The sequence below is a fragment of the Ictidomys tridecemlineatus genome, chromosome 15 (genome assembly GCF_052094955.1).
Source record: "Ictidomys tridecemlineatus isolate mIctTri1 chromosome 15, mIctTri1.hap1, whole genome shotgun sequence".
NCBI lineage: Eukaryota > Metazoa > Chordata > Mammalia > Rodentia > Sciuridae > Ictidomys > Ictidomys tridecemlineatus.
Window position 1 is genome coordinate 5,743,117 of NC_135491.1, and position 13,893 is coordinate 5,757,009.

The 13,893-nt window shown below is 49.8% G+C and overlaps 2 protein-coding genes and 3 non-coding genes across 8 annotated transcripts; all 5 read left to right on the forward strand.

The window, feature by feature from the left end:
• Positions 1–960: 960 nt before the first annotated feature.
• LOC120887892 (uncharacterized) lies at positions 961–6,125 on the forward strand. Its single transcript, XM_040279205.2, has 5 exons — positions 961–2,067; positions 2,346–2,620; positions 2,948–3,094; positions 5,435–5,566; positions 5,937–6,125. The coding sequence occupies exons 1-5, from the start codon at positions 1,115–1,117 to the stop codon at positions 6,002–6,004; spliced, it is 1,575 nt and encodes a 524-aa protein (XP_040135139.2). The 5' UTR covers positions 961–1,114; the 3' UTR covers positions 6,005–6,125.
• Positions 6,126–9,049: 2,924 nt separating this feature from the next.
• Positions 9,050–13,665, forward strand: LOC101975014 (Friend virus susceptibility protein 1). Of its 4 annotated transcripts, none has more exons than XM_013365859.4 (4): positions 9,050–9,188; positions 10,385–10,425; positions 11,747–11,787; positions 12,070–13,665. In XM_013365859.4, exon 4 carries the CDS (start codon positions 12,131–12,133, stop codon positions 12,998–13,000), a length of 870 nt encoding a protein of 289 aa, XP_013221313.1. In that variant the 5' UTR covers positions 9,050–9,188; positions 10,385–10,425; positions 11,747–11,787; positions 12,070–12,130; the 3' UTR covers positions 13,001–13,665. The 4 variants fall into 4 exon arrangements, with proteins under 4 accessions (XP_013221313.1, XP_005341727.1, XP_077887660.1 ...); XM_005341670.5 differs by having other exon boundaries at positions 12,123–13,665; XM_078031534.1 differs by lacking the exon at positions 9,050–9,188 and having other exon boundaries at positions 9,626–10,425.
• On the forward strand, positions 10,226–10,316 carry LOC120888201 (small nucleolar RNA SNORD88). The gene has a single exon (XR_005731699.1). It is a non-coding gene; the product is annotated as a small nucleolar RNA SNORD88 (small nucleolar RNA).
• Positions 11,565–11,656, forward strand: LOC120888202 (small nucleolar RNA SNORD88). The gene has a single exon (XR_005731700.1). It is a non-coding gene; the product is annotated as a small nucleolar RNA SNORD88 (small nucleolar RNA).
• LOC120888203 (small nucleolar RNA SNORD88) lies at positions 11,933–12,023 on the forward strand. Its single transcript, XR_005731701.1, has one exon. It is a non-coding gene; the product is annotated as a small nucleolar RNA SNORD88 (small nucleolar RNA).
• Positions 13,666–13,893: the final 228 nt, after the last annotated feature.

Consider the following 13,893-nt stretch of genomic DNA (forward strand, 5'->3'; position numbering starts at 1 on the left):
TCTAAATAAAATATAAAAAAGAGCTGTGGGTGTGGCTCAGTGGTTAAGAGCCCCTGGGTTCAATCCCTGGTACCAAAAAAAAGAAAAGAAAAGAAAAGAAAAGAAAAGAAAAAGAAAAAAAAATCTACTATCTAATAACAGGGGGCTGGAGAGGTGGCTCAGTGGGAGAGCACTTGCCTTGCATGCTTGATTCCCTGGATTCCATCTTCAGCACCTCAAAGAGGGGGAAAAATCTAATGACATAGATATTCATGTAATTAAAGACATTTAAAAGTTTGTGGTTCTTTTTTTTTTTTTCCTCAGAAGATTATCACAAGCCAAAGGAAAGAATGGAGGACAGGGATTGGAAAAGTCCCCACCCCTCACCAGTAGGAGAGGTCACACAGCTTGGGGCACCTGTACCCCTAGTGACCCCTCTTGATCCCCAAGCCTTGGCTGAGTCTTCCTCCTCTCCCAACCCTAAATTGCAGGTCTTTGAGAGCAAGCAGCGGGCCTTCTCTGCAATCAGGGAGAGACAGAAGGAGCAAGAGAGGAGAGCTATGGGGAGTGGAGAAGGCCACCAAGGGAGGCTGGCGCAGAAGCCCTGGGAGGGGTGAGGAAAGAGGCTGGACCAAGAGGGATTACAGAGGCAGGTCTCAGGCCCTCTAGAAATTGTCAGAGTTCATCAGCTCTGACCAGCCCGGACCCCAGCCTCTGTCATCCCTGCCACCTCCACTCCGACGGCTCTCACTGACCCAGCCTACCCCTTCCTGATCCAATCGTGACTCCACTCAGACCCCATACTGAGCCCAATCTGACCCAGCCCAGCCTCCAAGTCACTCAAAAAGGGTGGGGTAAAGACTGAGGCCTTGGCCAACGACCTAACCTCCTGGAACCCCTCCAACTGTCATAGAACCTCCCCCCAACACAACCCTCCCCAGCTGTGGGCCAGACTGAATCCCTGAGCCTGGTCCTGGGAGAGACCAGGAAACAGACAAAAAGACAGAGAGATGCAAATGCCAAAGGGCCGCTCCTGAACCCCAGAGAGAAACCAGCCGGCTTCCGGGGGCCATGGAGGTGCCCAGAAGGAGGGGCTGAGGCAGTACCGGCGGCTGAATGCACTGGGACTGGCCTGATGCGGCGCCTCCACATGTCCCAGAAGCCTCCACCCGACCAGCAGAGCGCTCAGCCAGCAGCTCCCAACAGCACCCACCCTGAGACCCGAAGCTCTTTGTCAATTGACCTTGATCCCCAAGTCCATACTCAAGAGTCTCCGCTCGCCGTCAGCACTCCAAGGGTCAGCAGCCCAGAGCCTTCTCACACCACTGGCATTCTCAAGGTCCACCACCAAGAGCCTTCGTCCACCCCCAGCGGTCGCCGGGTCAGCATCCAAGAGCCTCTGCCATCCCTCAGCGGTCGCCGGGTCAGCATCCAAGAGCCTCCGACATCCCCCAGCGTGCGCCGGGTCAGCATCCAAGAGCCTCCGCCATCCTTCAGCGGTCGCCGGGTCAGCATCCAAGAGCCTCCGACATCCCCCAGCGTGCGCCGGATCAGCATCCAAGAGCCTCCGACATCCCTCAGCGGTCGCCGGGTCAGCATCCAAGAGGCTCTGCCATCCCTCAGCGTGCGCCGGGTCAGCATCCAAGAACCCCTGTCAATTTTGCAGAGTCACCAGATCAGTAGCCACGAGTCTTACCCAGATAGCAGCCATCGCCGGTTTAGTATCCAAGACACACCATCCATTACCTACAATAGCTGGGTTGGTGCCCAAGATGGTCAACCAAATCAGCACTTGAGCACCTCCCTGACTGAAATCCAATCAGTTAGCAGCTATAGTCAAACCAATTTTGAAAATTTCCAGACAATAGAGAGAACCCGCCAAACATTCAAACAAAACCGGCTCAGTGTTGATGTCCCCCCATCCATTACCCACAGCCCTGAGGCCAGTATCAAAAGTATTGAATCAATTGTCTGGGGTTCCCAGGAGAGTTTCAAACAATATGTGCACAGCCCCCAACTCAGCCAAATCACTCTGGACAACATTCACAACTATATGCCCCGGTACTCCACCGGAATCGGTTCCTCCAGGTGAGAGGCAGGGACCCCAGCAGACCAGTCTGGGCTAGAATTTTGAGGGGTGGGCAGCAGTCAAAGGTCAGGGACTAGCAGCATAGCTGGTGCATTAGAAATTGGAGGGTGTGACAGGCCTTGGAAGTCGTACCTCCAGGCTGGTCCTGAATGGGACACTGCATCCAGTGAGATCTGGAATGGACACATGATAGAGAGGGTCTGAAGGCTGGGTCTGGGATGCCTGGGCAGGGTGGCTGGACTCAGTGCTGACGATGATGGTGTATGATCTGATTCAGGTTTCAGGACAAATGGAGCCGCCAATCACTGCTGCCCTTAGGCTGGCGACTGCTGCATGAGGCCAGGAAGATCAGCCGCCAGCTGAGCCTGGTGCTGAGCCTGGCTGGCATGGTGATCATCAGTCTCATTTCTCTGGGCCAGCCCTGGATGCACTTCCAGGTGCCACTGAAGCCGCCAGGGGACCCCGATGGCCCGCAGACCATCCCCATCAACACCATCTTCTTTATGCAGTGCCCCGACGTTGTCTGCATGTATGAGTACGACCAGAATGCTTGTAAGGCCCGCCCCTCCTCACCACCCTGGGACTCATCTCTCCCAGGAACCCGTTCTCCTGTCCTAAAATGTTTTTTCCCTTCCCTGGGATGGTCCTCACTGCCCACCCTACTTCCTACTACCCAATAACCTGTCCTTTCTGACCCAGAGGTGGATACTGAATGCTGGAGGTACCAGCCTCAACACTAGTCCTCTAGAGCCCAATTTCAATTTTCCTAACATGAGAAGCATTTCCACGCGAGGGGGTAGAGAAAACTCCCACTCCCTCTCCCCTGTGCTCAGAGGCGAAAAGACAGTCTTGGTGTTTCTGGTTCTCTTCCTTCCCCAGACTTGCTGGACCTTTCCTGGGCCTTCCTCGTTATCTCCAGTATCACCGGCTTCTGCCTCTGTGTGGCTCTAATAAGCACCTTCTTCTTTACCAGCTCCAACCTGCCCATGCTGGACTTCTTCCTCTTCATCAGCAGCATCATGACAGGCACAGCACTAAGATTCTTCCCTCAGGAACCAAGGCGAGGAGTATCTTGCCCAGTACTGACCATGGAACCCAACCCCATCTCCACCATACTCCTCATCTTTATCCCCAACCCTAATCCTATCTCCTTACAAATCTCCAACTTATCCCAATAAAAATATCAACCTTCAACCCAACTCTACATTCAGACCCAATATCAAGCTCAACTTTAACTCTGCCTCCATTGCCAACAAATCTCAAACTCATCCACATCCTCCACTGTAGATCCATTCCCATCCCCACCCCATCCCAACTCTATTTTCTTTTCAAACCAATCCCATAACTATCCCCAACCTTTTTATAAATCTCAACACCCAACTTATTCCCATTCCTGATTGTGCTCAACATTTGTTTCAAATTCAGCCCAATCCTATCACCTGTGAACTTCAACTTCAGTCCATCTCCACCCCCACCTCTACCACCTATGAACCTCACCCTCAAATCCAACGCAACCAATTCCCAACTCCATCCTTTTATCCATTTCCAATCCATCCTCTTCCCAAACACAACCCATCACCATCCTCAACCACAATCCCATTCCTACACAACCTCAGCTCCAGCCTCTCCCTGATATCCAATCCCATCCCAAATCCTGTCCCACCACCACTGCTCTCTGATTTTGGTAAAGCGACTTCCTCTTTCTGAGCCACTTTTCTCATCTGTGGGTTGAGGATAAAATTTCCTACCATATGGAGATGTAGTGAGGACTGTATTGGATGTCAGTATTGGACATGAAGGTGATCTGGTTGCCACGTCTGTCACCCCATTGATTGGTCAGGGTGGGATAGGCTGGTCTGGAAGACTAGGTGTGTGTCCTCTTCCTCTCACTTCATGTGTGTTCCTCCAAAGCTGCATGCTCAGTAGAAGAGGATGACCCCCTTTAATGGAAAAGGGCTGCTTTCTGGTCAAGGGAATATGAACACTGTGCTTCCCTGCTAGGCCCCCAGAACAAACTCTCAGGGCCCATCTATAGGGTAGTCAAGTCCCCAAGACTTCAGACATATCCAGATGAGGTTCTTCATGTAGCAATCTGCCTTTCAAAAGCAAGGAAAAAATTGTCAATACTTGATGCCAGCTATTTAACTTTGCACAAATCCTTACCAAGAAAATCCTCTCACCCGATCCAAATAACACAAAATTGATATACTGATTTAAATGTTTAGTTTCCATTTGCATGCCACAGTTGCAAAAAGTGTGTGTGGGGGGGAGGATTTTGCTCTGGAATGAGGAATGTTGTCTTCCTGTCAGTTGTAGTAATTGACCACAACTTTCAGTTGCTTTGGGAAAATATTTTTGGACACTGATGGTACAGCCAAGAATAGAGACCTCTCAACTTCCTGTTTCCTTGTTAGAAACTGGTATTTATCCACTTTGTCTACTAGCTTATCCTAACTGTTTAAATATAAGGTACAAATAGCAGAAGCCACCTTAATTTAAAACATCTAAAAGAGGACATTCTTCTAAAAGAAAATCATTTCTGTCCATTCCCTCTTTGGGGGGACAGATGGGGGACACTGAGGGTTTAACCCAGGGGCAATTTACCACTGAGCTATATCCCCAGCCCATTTTTTTTTATTTTGAAACAAGGTTTCACTAAGTTATTTAGGGCCTCACTAAGTTGCCAAGGCTGACCTTGAACTTGCAATCCTCCTGTCTCAGCTTCTTGAGCAGCTGGGATTGCACCCATGTACCACTGTGCCCAGCTTCCTTCTTTTAACTAAATAGAGAACATCTCCTATATTATTTTTCTGTAACACAAATTAGCCAGTACTCCACAATCTGAAAAAGTCTTTCCTTTTTATAAATTACCTTTAATTCATAACATTTCAAATTATCCAGAATGATTGAGATCTTTGTTGTTTCAAAAGACCAAAAATAAGGACTTAACATAATGATAATCCATCTTTGAGGAATTACTATGTGCCAGGCAATGTGCTGATCACAATATCTCCTCATGTTAACCTTACAGGATGGGTACTATGATATGCCCACTCTTCGGATTAGAGGCTCAGAGAGATGGAGTGGTTGCCCTAAAATGAGGTGCAGAGGCAGGATAAGAGACCTGGTCTGTTAGTACAAAAGCATATGGGTTTCCTCAATATTGTTGCTTAGTTTTTAAAGACCAAGACTTGACTTCTGATACCCTCTAGTATGATATTGTCAGGAGCCAGTTCTCTCCTTGTAAGCAGAGATATAAAGGTTGGGGAGTTCAAAAAAAGAGGGGGAAATAATAAATCAGCTCAACTCTGAGCAGGGGTTCTCACACACCTGATTCCTGGTCTACTAACATCTGTATCCATGCAGGGGCCAGTATCATATTGGGCGTCCTGTTCTACCTGATGCAGGCCCACGAGTTCCTGCAGGAAGGCATGACCTACAAGCTGGGCATCAGCTTCTATCTGGCATGGACTGCTGTCTTCTTATTCCTGATGAATGGTCTGAGTTGGGATGGGTTGGGTTCAGGCATGCAAATATGTATTGTGTGAGATAGTTTGGGATGGCAGTGGGGTTGCAGACAGTGTTAGGTAGGGTGGTTTTGAGGTGTGAAAATGGGGTTTAGGACACACATGGGGCTGGATGTGGGATTGGTTTTGAGTTTAAAAGTTGGTTGGGGGACAGTGTAGGAGATAAAGCCAAGTTTGGATTTAGGGATGGGTTTGGAGATAAGTTAAGGAGTGAGGAAGGGTTTGGAGATAAATTAAGGAATGAGGATGGGTTTGAGGATGGGATTGGATGCGGTGTAGGATACATGATTGGGGTTAATCTAGTGAACTCTGTATCTCACTCTGTCATCTTCCTCTCCCAGGTTTATTCTCCTATCTGAATTATATGAATTTCTGGTCCATCCTGGCGATCCAGGCCATCTGGGCTTAGCACATGGGAATGAGCCCACAAATGGCCTGCTCTCATGGCTACTTGTCAAGCACCTGACAACCCTGCTGTCTAGCCCCCACCCCCACCAAGAGTCTTGTATTTTTTTTAGTCTCCTCTGACCTCCCCCCAAACTCAAATTAATAACCTATATTTTGAAATAACCTGTATTTTCTGCCCGGAATATTCTTTATTTAGTTCCGTTCCTTGAAAGCATTTTGTGGAACTGCTATCTTTCTGATGCAGCCATTCTTGGGTTCTCTAGGTTTGGAGGGACAGGGAAGGAAAGGGACTCAGAGGTAAGGGACCAAGGCACAAGATCAGCAGGGACTGGACAATGATCCCTGGCATACAGATGATGTCCAATCAATGTTTATGTTAAGAGTTGATTCTCTCCCATGCCTTTTGTCTTCAACTTTGACTTCTGCAATCCCCAATAATTTACCCTTTTTGAGGTAATTCTCTCTCCACCTTTAATTCATCTCTCTCCCTTAGTAGCAGTCTGACACCCACCCTGTCTTTCTTTTTCCCCAAGTCCCTTGACACAAGGCTCTTCTATGTAGCAGTTTTTTGAAGAAAGTTTGGGGCTACCACTTGTTGAACAAGGCAGGGTTGAAATACAAATACAAAATTATATCATTGCCCAGGTCCCCCCACAGGACCTCACCCTCGAGCTCCCCTTTATCTCCTCACAGAGTGGTCAAGCTGCCAGGCTTTTGGTCTGGGCTTTGCCACTTAGTAGCTCTGTGACTGTAGCAAGTTGTTGAACCCATTTGGGTCTAGGTTTCCTCATCTATAAAATGGGGGTAATGATAGTACATGAATCTAGGTAGAATTTGACAAAATGCCCCCAGAAAATGTGCTCCTTCCAGGTGTTTATGATAACCTTCCTTATCTCCTGCTATAATTCCCCAAATCCATTCTTTTTAAAATAGATGGAGCCACAACTATGTGCCAGATACTGGATCTATAGGACTGATCAAACTAGACACAAATCCTTATCATTGTGGAACTGACATTTTAACAGAGAGGCCAAAAAATATTAACCATAAACAAATAGGAAATAATATGTTAGGGTATAAGTGCTATAATAAAATAAAGGAGTATAAGAAATATGGGGCTAGGAAGGAGGGGGCCTGACTGGAGTGGAGGCAAGGCAGGGGACTCTATGCTAAGCTGACCTGAGCACAGACATGACTGAGGGATGAGAGAGCCATGTAGACTGGCAGAGTTCTAGGCCCATTAAGACAGAAGTGCAAAGGTCCTAAGTTGAAATGTACTTGGCAGGTCCCAGGAACACCAGAGAGACCAAGAAAGGGAGAGAGGAAGAAGATAAGTGCAGAGAGGGAACAGAGAGGTGAGATCACTCAGAGCCTTGTGGGTCACAGTGAGAACTCTGCTTTTGCTTTGGAGTGAGGAGTGACAGAAACGTCTCGTTTCCGAAAGGCGGAAACCTAGTCTTTTCCTTTCACTTCAGACCACTAGGTCCATGCAAGGAATCTCCTCATCTGAAGGAAGAAAGCAATCCAGATGACCAGGGAGACCAGCTAAAGAAAGTATGTACTATTCACGCAAAAGATCAAAGTATTTCCATATGTCCTTATGTTGTGGGGACAAAAGAGGCAAGGCACCGAAGGTAGCAGGAAAACAGTTTTATTTGGCTGCAGCCAGGTTCAGAGGGTACAGCCTTTGCTGTAATCAATCAATCCTCTGAACCCCGAATACAGGTAATTTCAGAGTTTTATACCCAGCATGTAAGGGGAGGGGCTCAGAAGTTCACAGTCTGCAGAAAGTTCACACAAAAGCAGCTTTTTCCTTCGCTGTTTTGGGCAAGTTAATACTTCAAGGACAACACTTGAGAAAGGAGAGCTTCTTCTCCCCTTTCTTTCTTCCCCTGCCAGCTGTTACCATGGAGCCCAATTGGTATCTTCTCTTAAAAAATGTAGACATCTCTGTGAAGCCCAGCTCAAGGCCAGAAGCCTCCTTAGCACATTTCTACAAACTACTATACTGGATACATTTGTGAGAAATTATTAAGGGGGTGCCCAGCACCTGGAGTGCTGGTATCTTCCTGGCCGGTGGCCAAGCAAAACAGGGCAACAGGAAAATGGAAATTTATCCATATTGAACTTTTTCCCAGAGACTCTTTGGCTGACAGTCCTGAAATCAGCCATGGTGAGAATTCCTGGAGAAGCCCAGTTAAGGCATTTTCTCTGGAGAGAGGGGGTGCCACTTCACTTACACCGGAAGACTGTTTGTGGGGCAAACTAGAACGGAAAAAATCATCTGTATCTCTGCGTGTGTGCGCGCGCGTGCCTGTGTGTGCGCACGTGTGTGTGTCCAAGTATAAAGTCCACACCCAAAAGGTGATGGTGGCAACCTCTGATGAGTAGGTCTGGAGTGGGAAAGTTTCATTAACTTTCAAAATAAACATCTTTAGAATCACGTTCATTGAAAGACACTCCCTGAATCTCCAACCCCTCAAAGAATCCAGGACCCCAGGCCTAGAACCACCTAAACGGTGGGGAGCTCCAAGTCCAGTTCTTCTTCAGATTCTAAACCAAACTAAGGGTTGGGGCCCTGCCCTCCTCACAGAGACCCCAAAGTCCCACCTCCCCGCGCCGCGTCCTCGCCGCGGCCCCACCTCTCACCGCGGGGTTGCGCCTCTAACTCTGCGCCACGCGGTGCTTTCCCAGCACCGTCCCCTGTCAATCTCTGCACTGGCTCCGCCTCCCACTATGCGGCTGAGACCCACTTTGGGCCCGCCTTTCAGCGCCGGCCCCGCCTCTGCAACCGCAGCTCCACCACTGCCGCGCTGGCAATTCCCGTTGCTTCCCTTTCTGGCTCCACCCACCCTCGGGGGCCTTTCTTTTGGCGCCCCTCGTTTGGAGCTGTCCCCAGAATTGCCTGACGCGCGAGACAAGATTTTCGTAATAGGTGTTCCCTTGAACCTGTTTTTTCCCGCCTCTAGAAACAATATCTTCCCGCTTGTTCTGGAATATTCTAGGGACGACCGCCGTTTTTCCTTTCCTCAACTCCAAGGCCGAGTTCCCGACACAGGCGCGTACCTTTGGGTGCCCCAGGGCGGAAACCAGACTGACGCCGGGGGCCGAGCCTTGAGTGCGGCGCGTACTATAAAACGGGACTCGCTGCGGCGCGCGCACGTTTTGCGGAGTGGGAGAAGCAGGTGAGATGGTGCTTTCCGCTCCGCGCGCCTCTCGGACTGTGCGTCCAGGCTCTGGGATGCACGTGTCGCGAGGTGTCCTGGGCTGCGGCGAGAGTGGCCGTGTCGCGTGGACGGGGTCTCGGTTTCTTTTGGGCCTCGTCGAGGGCGCTGCGGGTTGAGCCTGGAGATCTAGTGCGGGGAGGGTGGAGGCGATTCCTTCCACCAGGTGGGTCGGGCGCGGGGCGGCGGGGCGGGCCTTTCTTTGTCTGCAGCGCGGATGGGCTGCGCCATTTCTGTGCCCACGTCGCGGGTCTCCGCCATCTTGTCGTTTTTGCGGGCAGCTGACGGGGGTGTGTGACTTGAGGGGCGGAAGAGAAGAGGGTGTTGGGGTTTCTGTAAGGGCAGAGGCGACATGCCGACTTCTCAAGGAAGAAGTGGGTCTCCAGGTAGAGCAGAAGGGAGATGAGGCCTTTGCTCACCTTCAAGAATTCTGACGGGAGGTGCAAATGTCAGAGGGTGGTGTTAACTTGAATTCAGGGCTTGAGTCCTTAAGGTCTTCTGTAACTTAGTTTTCAAGACCCTGCCTTGGAGCCCCATCCTGGAGTGGGCTAAATAAAGTTTGTAATTAACCCAAAATACCTCAACACTTGTTCCCTAAGGCTGACGTACTGTGTGTTAATGAAGCCCATTTCTTCATATGGTTATTTGCGATTTTCTTAGTGTTCAGTATTCCTAAGTCATCTTAAATGACTCGCAGCAGATTTGTTCAAACCTGACACCGTCGTTGCATATGTTGCTTAGCTTTATTTTCTCCCAGAACATTTCCTTTTCTCGTGCCTCCTACTAAAGGATTTGCATCTTAGCAATGTTCATGGTTCAGGGTCATTAGTAGGTATAGCTAGTTCAGGAAAGATTGGGGCCCTCTTCGTGTTAATGAGTTTGGAGGTCCATCTCAAGACCACTACTGTGTGGAAGTATGACAGTGAGAAGTTGGGGGTCAGTTGAGTTTTGTGTTTTCCTGTCTTTGAAGGTAAGTGGCCTTGATTGCACAGGGGCCAGGGTTCCCATGATGTCTAGCACTGGGCTCTGATCATTCCTGAGGACACAGTGCTCTCCAGGACCTTTGACACCTGGGGGTCTGAGGAACCCTGGTTTTGATGGTCTGGACATATGAACAGTTTCTTCCACACCCTCATCAAGTCCTTCCTATGTTACAGGTCTACCTTCTAGCTGAGGGGTTACCCACCATCCCGTCTTGGTAAGAAGCCTTGCTCCAATGCCCTGATTCATCCAGGTCTAAATTACAAGATGTCTTACACATGTGCCAGCAGTCTTACTCAGTATTACATATTAAAACCATTTTATAGCCATGGGAACCCAGTCAGCTACTTATACATCCAGACCCTAGTTCTGCTGTTCCTTGGCTTTATAGAGGTCATTTGCTGTATTCATAAGGTGGGTGCATCTTCAGGAGCAGATGGTCTGAATCCTTTGCACAGTTGGGTGGTGCTGGGGGCATTTCCTGCTTTCCAAAGGCAAAGGGTTGAATAAGATGGGGAAGAAGAAAAGTCTTTGGGTTTTAAGGAGAAGGAGTAATCAAAAACTTTTCAGACTGAACAGAGGAAATGAAACATTGACTCAGCATTATTATTGCCTCTCATGTTGCAGGTTTTGTGGACTGGGTACAGTGTACCTTTAAGCAAAACAGTAGCTTACAGTCAAACATTTGGATATAATTTGATAATTGAAGGAACCCTAAATTTACATAATAGCCATTGTAAAAATATCAGGATTTATCTTGAATGTTTTGTGTTTAAAAGAGCTACATCATAAGATAGGTATATATTTGTCATTGGAAAAGAAACGAGTGTTCTCAGATCCAGGATTTTCTATTGCTCTTGGGGTGTCGAGAGTAGGGAGGACAATGGCTGCAATGAAATAGACCTGAAAGTGTATCTCTGTGCTCTTGGAGACTTAAGACTTTTGATAATCCAGGTTGTCCCCTGCAGAGCACTGAACAGGTATGGATGTGGGGAAGTCCTGGAGAAAGGGAGTCAGCATGGTGCTATTTGGGCAGGGATGTCAGGTGAGCAGAGGAAAGAAACACCTTGAGAAACATGAACTCTGAGCTCTACCAGAGTCCCAGTGGAAGGTTGAGGCCCTGTTCTGGTTTTCACAGAAAAGTCCTGGTGAGGTCACTTTCCAAGTTAGAGTAACTGGTGGTGCCAGGTAAGCTGCAAGACTTGGTTAGGGAAAAAGCAGACCTGGGCTTCGGATCTGCCACTTGCCTGTAGGCTGCCCATAAGTACCTCCAGTCCAACCTTCCATGTGGAGGAGTGGCCTCAGGGTGGCTTAGGTTATTTGACTGCAGATCATCTGAATAAGGGGGTAACACCAGGACCCCTGTGATGTCTAGCACTGGGCTCTGACCATTCTTTGAGGATAAGGTGCCCCCCAGGACCTTTGACACCTGGGGGTCTGAGGGGTCCTGGCTCCTGGTAGGGGATGGATTGGGATAACAATGATTTACCTGTACCTCATGGACCTTTTTTCCCTCCCCTTCTCCTTTCTGTCTACAGGTGGCTTCTCCAGGTGTCCTGCTGCCCAGCTTTCCCTCCTGGTAAGGGCAGAGGAGCTGCCTGTTGGTAGGGAGTGCAGCTCAGCATCCTGTACTTTGAAGCAGTGGCTTCCTTAATCTCCATAGTAACCCTGTGCTGGGAGGGCTGTGCTGGGCCTGGGTTGCTATCCTATCAGGGTTGAGCTTGGGGACCCCATGATATTCAGCACTGTGCTCTAACTGCCCCTGAAGATACAGTGCCATCCAGGACCTTAGACACCTAGGGATCTGAGGGCCCCCACTCCAGGGAGGTGCTGGGTGGGGTGTGGCCCTTTCTACTTCCAGCTTTTGCAGCAGTGCCCTTCCTGACCCTCTTGCTCTTCCCTGCCTTGGGGCAGCTGTGGCCATGGCTGAGAGAGTGCTGGCACCCACCCAGATGGGCCGGGGAGACCGCTACTATACATATACTGAGCTCCTGGCCATTTCTCGGCGCTTCAAGCAGAACCCCAACGAGCTTATGATCACCTGGATCCTGCGGGTGTATGACCAGGGGGGCCCAGCTCTGTCCTTGAATTCTGGGGAGCTGGCACTGCTGGGTGACCTAACCCATGATGCCATCTTCAACTACCACTGCAAGACGCTGCGGGGTGGCTGTAAGACACTGCTCACCTGGCTACTACAGGCCTGGCGCCAGCGCTGGGAATCCTTCCTGCACTTTGAGGCCACTGAACTGCCTTTCCGTCCCTGGACCACTATGGAGGAGGGCATCCAGCTGGTGCGTGAGCTGGGCATGCTCGACTGGATCTACCGCGAGCTGCCTTCGCCACTCTCACCTCCTGAGCCCGAGTATGCAGCGCCAGAGGACGTGCCTTTCACTCAGGGCCTGCAGAGACGCCTGCTTACAGCTGCGCCCTCAGAACTGCGGCTCTCACTGGTCAGCCTGCTGGTCAAGGGCATGACCGTGCTGGAGGCCGTGATGGAGATCCAGACAATTGCTGATGTGGGTTTGCTGTGGCGCCAGAGCCAGCCAGGCCGTGCCAAGCTCATGCTGGGGCCTAACCCCACACGCAAGGACCTCACAGGCTGGCTACTCAGCCATGGGGTGCCCAGGGAGAGAGTGGATAAGCAGCCCACCAAGGTCCTCCTGGAGCTGTACATCAAAGAGGCCAAGCGCAGCCGCAGCCAGCCAGTCTATGGGCTAGGAGAGGAGCAGCCGCCTCCACCTCCCTACTCTGACCAGGCCTGTGGGGAGGAGCCGCCCATACTCCATGACTAGCCCCTTCCAGTGGGTGGGGTGGGAGGCCAAACTCCAGAAGAGCTGCTTTCAGCCCAGAGCTCAGGGAGGACCTTTGCCTACACCTTTCCCATGTATCTCAAGCATTTGTAGGTCATGTTCAGAGACCCTAAAAAAGAAAGGGGTGTCTTGTCCCTGGCTACTCCATTTGTAGAGATGTTAAGGGAGTAGCTACAAAAACAGCCACTTGCCCAACTGGGCCTTGGAGTGCGTTGTGCCAATTTGTTCATCTTGGCCTGGCTGCAGGGTGATTGGGCACAGTAGTGACTCATCCTCTGCCATTTGAGCCAAAAGCACTAGGGGCCAATTGAATACCCCATAGCCTATAACACCTGGCATCTTTTTACTTTTTTTAGGTTTTAGAGGCAATATTTTTACTTAATATGTTAAGCATGTGTGACATTTTGGTTTTAGTGAAGGTCATTGCCTTTTCTAACTATTGTAATGCTTCCATTTTAAGGTGTGCTTTGCTGAGTGCCTCCCAGGGAGGGGCAGCCATCCCTCCAGGTGGGTCTGGTTTCTCAAATTTGTACATCTGGCCTTGGGCCAGTGTCTGAGGTAGGTTTAGGGGGATCTGAACCAGGATCACAGGTCTGGGGACAACTGGTGCTGTTTTCATAGGTACCCAATAAATGGTACGCATATCACCCTTTGTGAGCTGTGGTATTTGCTGACCTGACATGGGCTGGGTCTGAGGTAGAGGAGATACATATGGGCTTGTCCACCTTCAGGGCCATCTCCATTGCAGTGATCTGCTGGAAGTGTGAGCCTGATGTGACCAGGTGGGAACTGATCCTAGCAATAGGATGGTCCCCCACCCCATGGGGTCTGTCAACCTGCTACAAGCATGAAACAACCTCCCAGGGCCAGAAAGT

Excerpts from the sequence above, each read along its gene's own strand:
- LOC101975014 (XM_040279206.2), top strand. The coding sequence starts at position 10,325 with ATGGTCTGGACATATGAACAGTTTCTTCCACACCCTCATCAAGTCCTT. Across the intron at positions 10,426-11,746 it reads TTACCCACCATCCCGTCTTG|GTGGCTTCTCCAGGTGTCCT; the intron begins GTAAGAAGCCTT and ends TTCTGTCTACAG. Across the intron at positions 11,788-12,122 it reads CTGCCCAGCTTTCCCTCCTG|CTGTGGCCATGGCTGAGAGA; the intron begins GTAAGGGCAGAG and ends GCCTTGGGGCAG.
- LOC120887892 (XM_040279205.2), top strand. The coding sequence starts at position 1,115 with ATGCGGCGCCTCCACATGTCCCAGAAGCCTCCACCCGACCAGCAGAGC. Across the intron at positions 2,068-2,345 it reads ACCGGAATCGGTTCCTCCAG|GTTTCAGGACAAATGGAGCC; the intron begins GTGAGAGGCAGG and ends GATCTGATTCAG. Across the intron at positions 5,567-5,936 it reads CTTCTTATTCCTGATGAATG|GTTTATTCTCCTATCTGAAT; the intron begins GTCTGAGTTGGG and ends TTCCTCTCCCAG.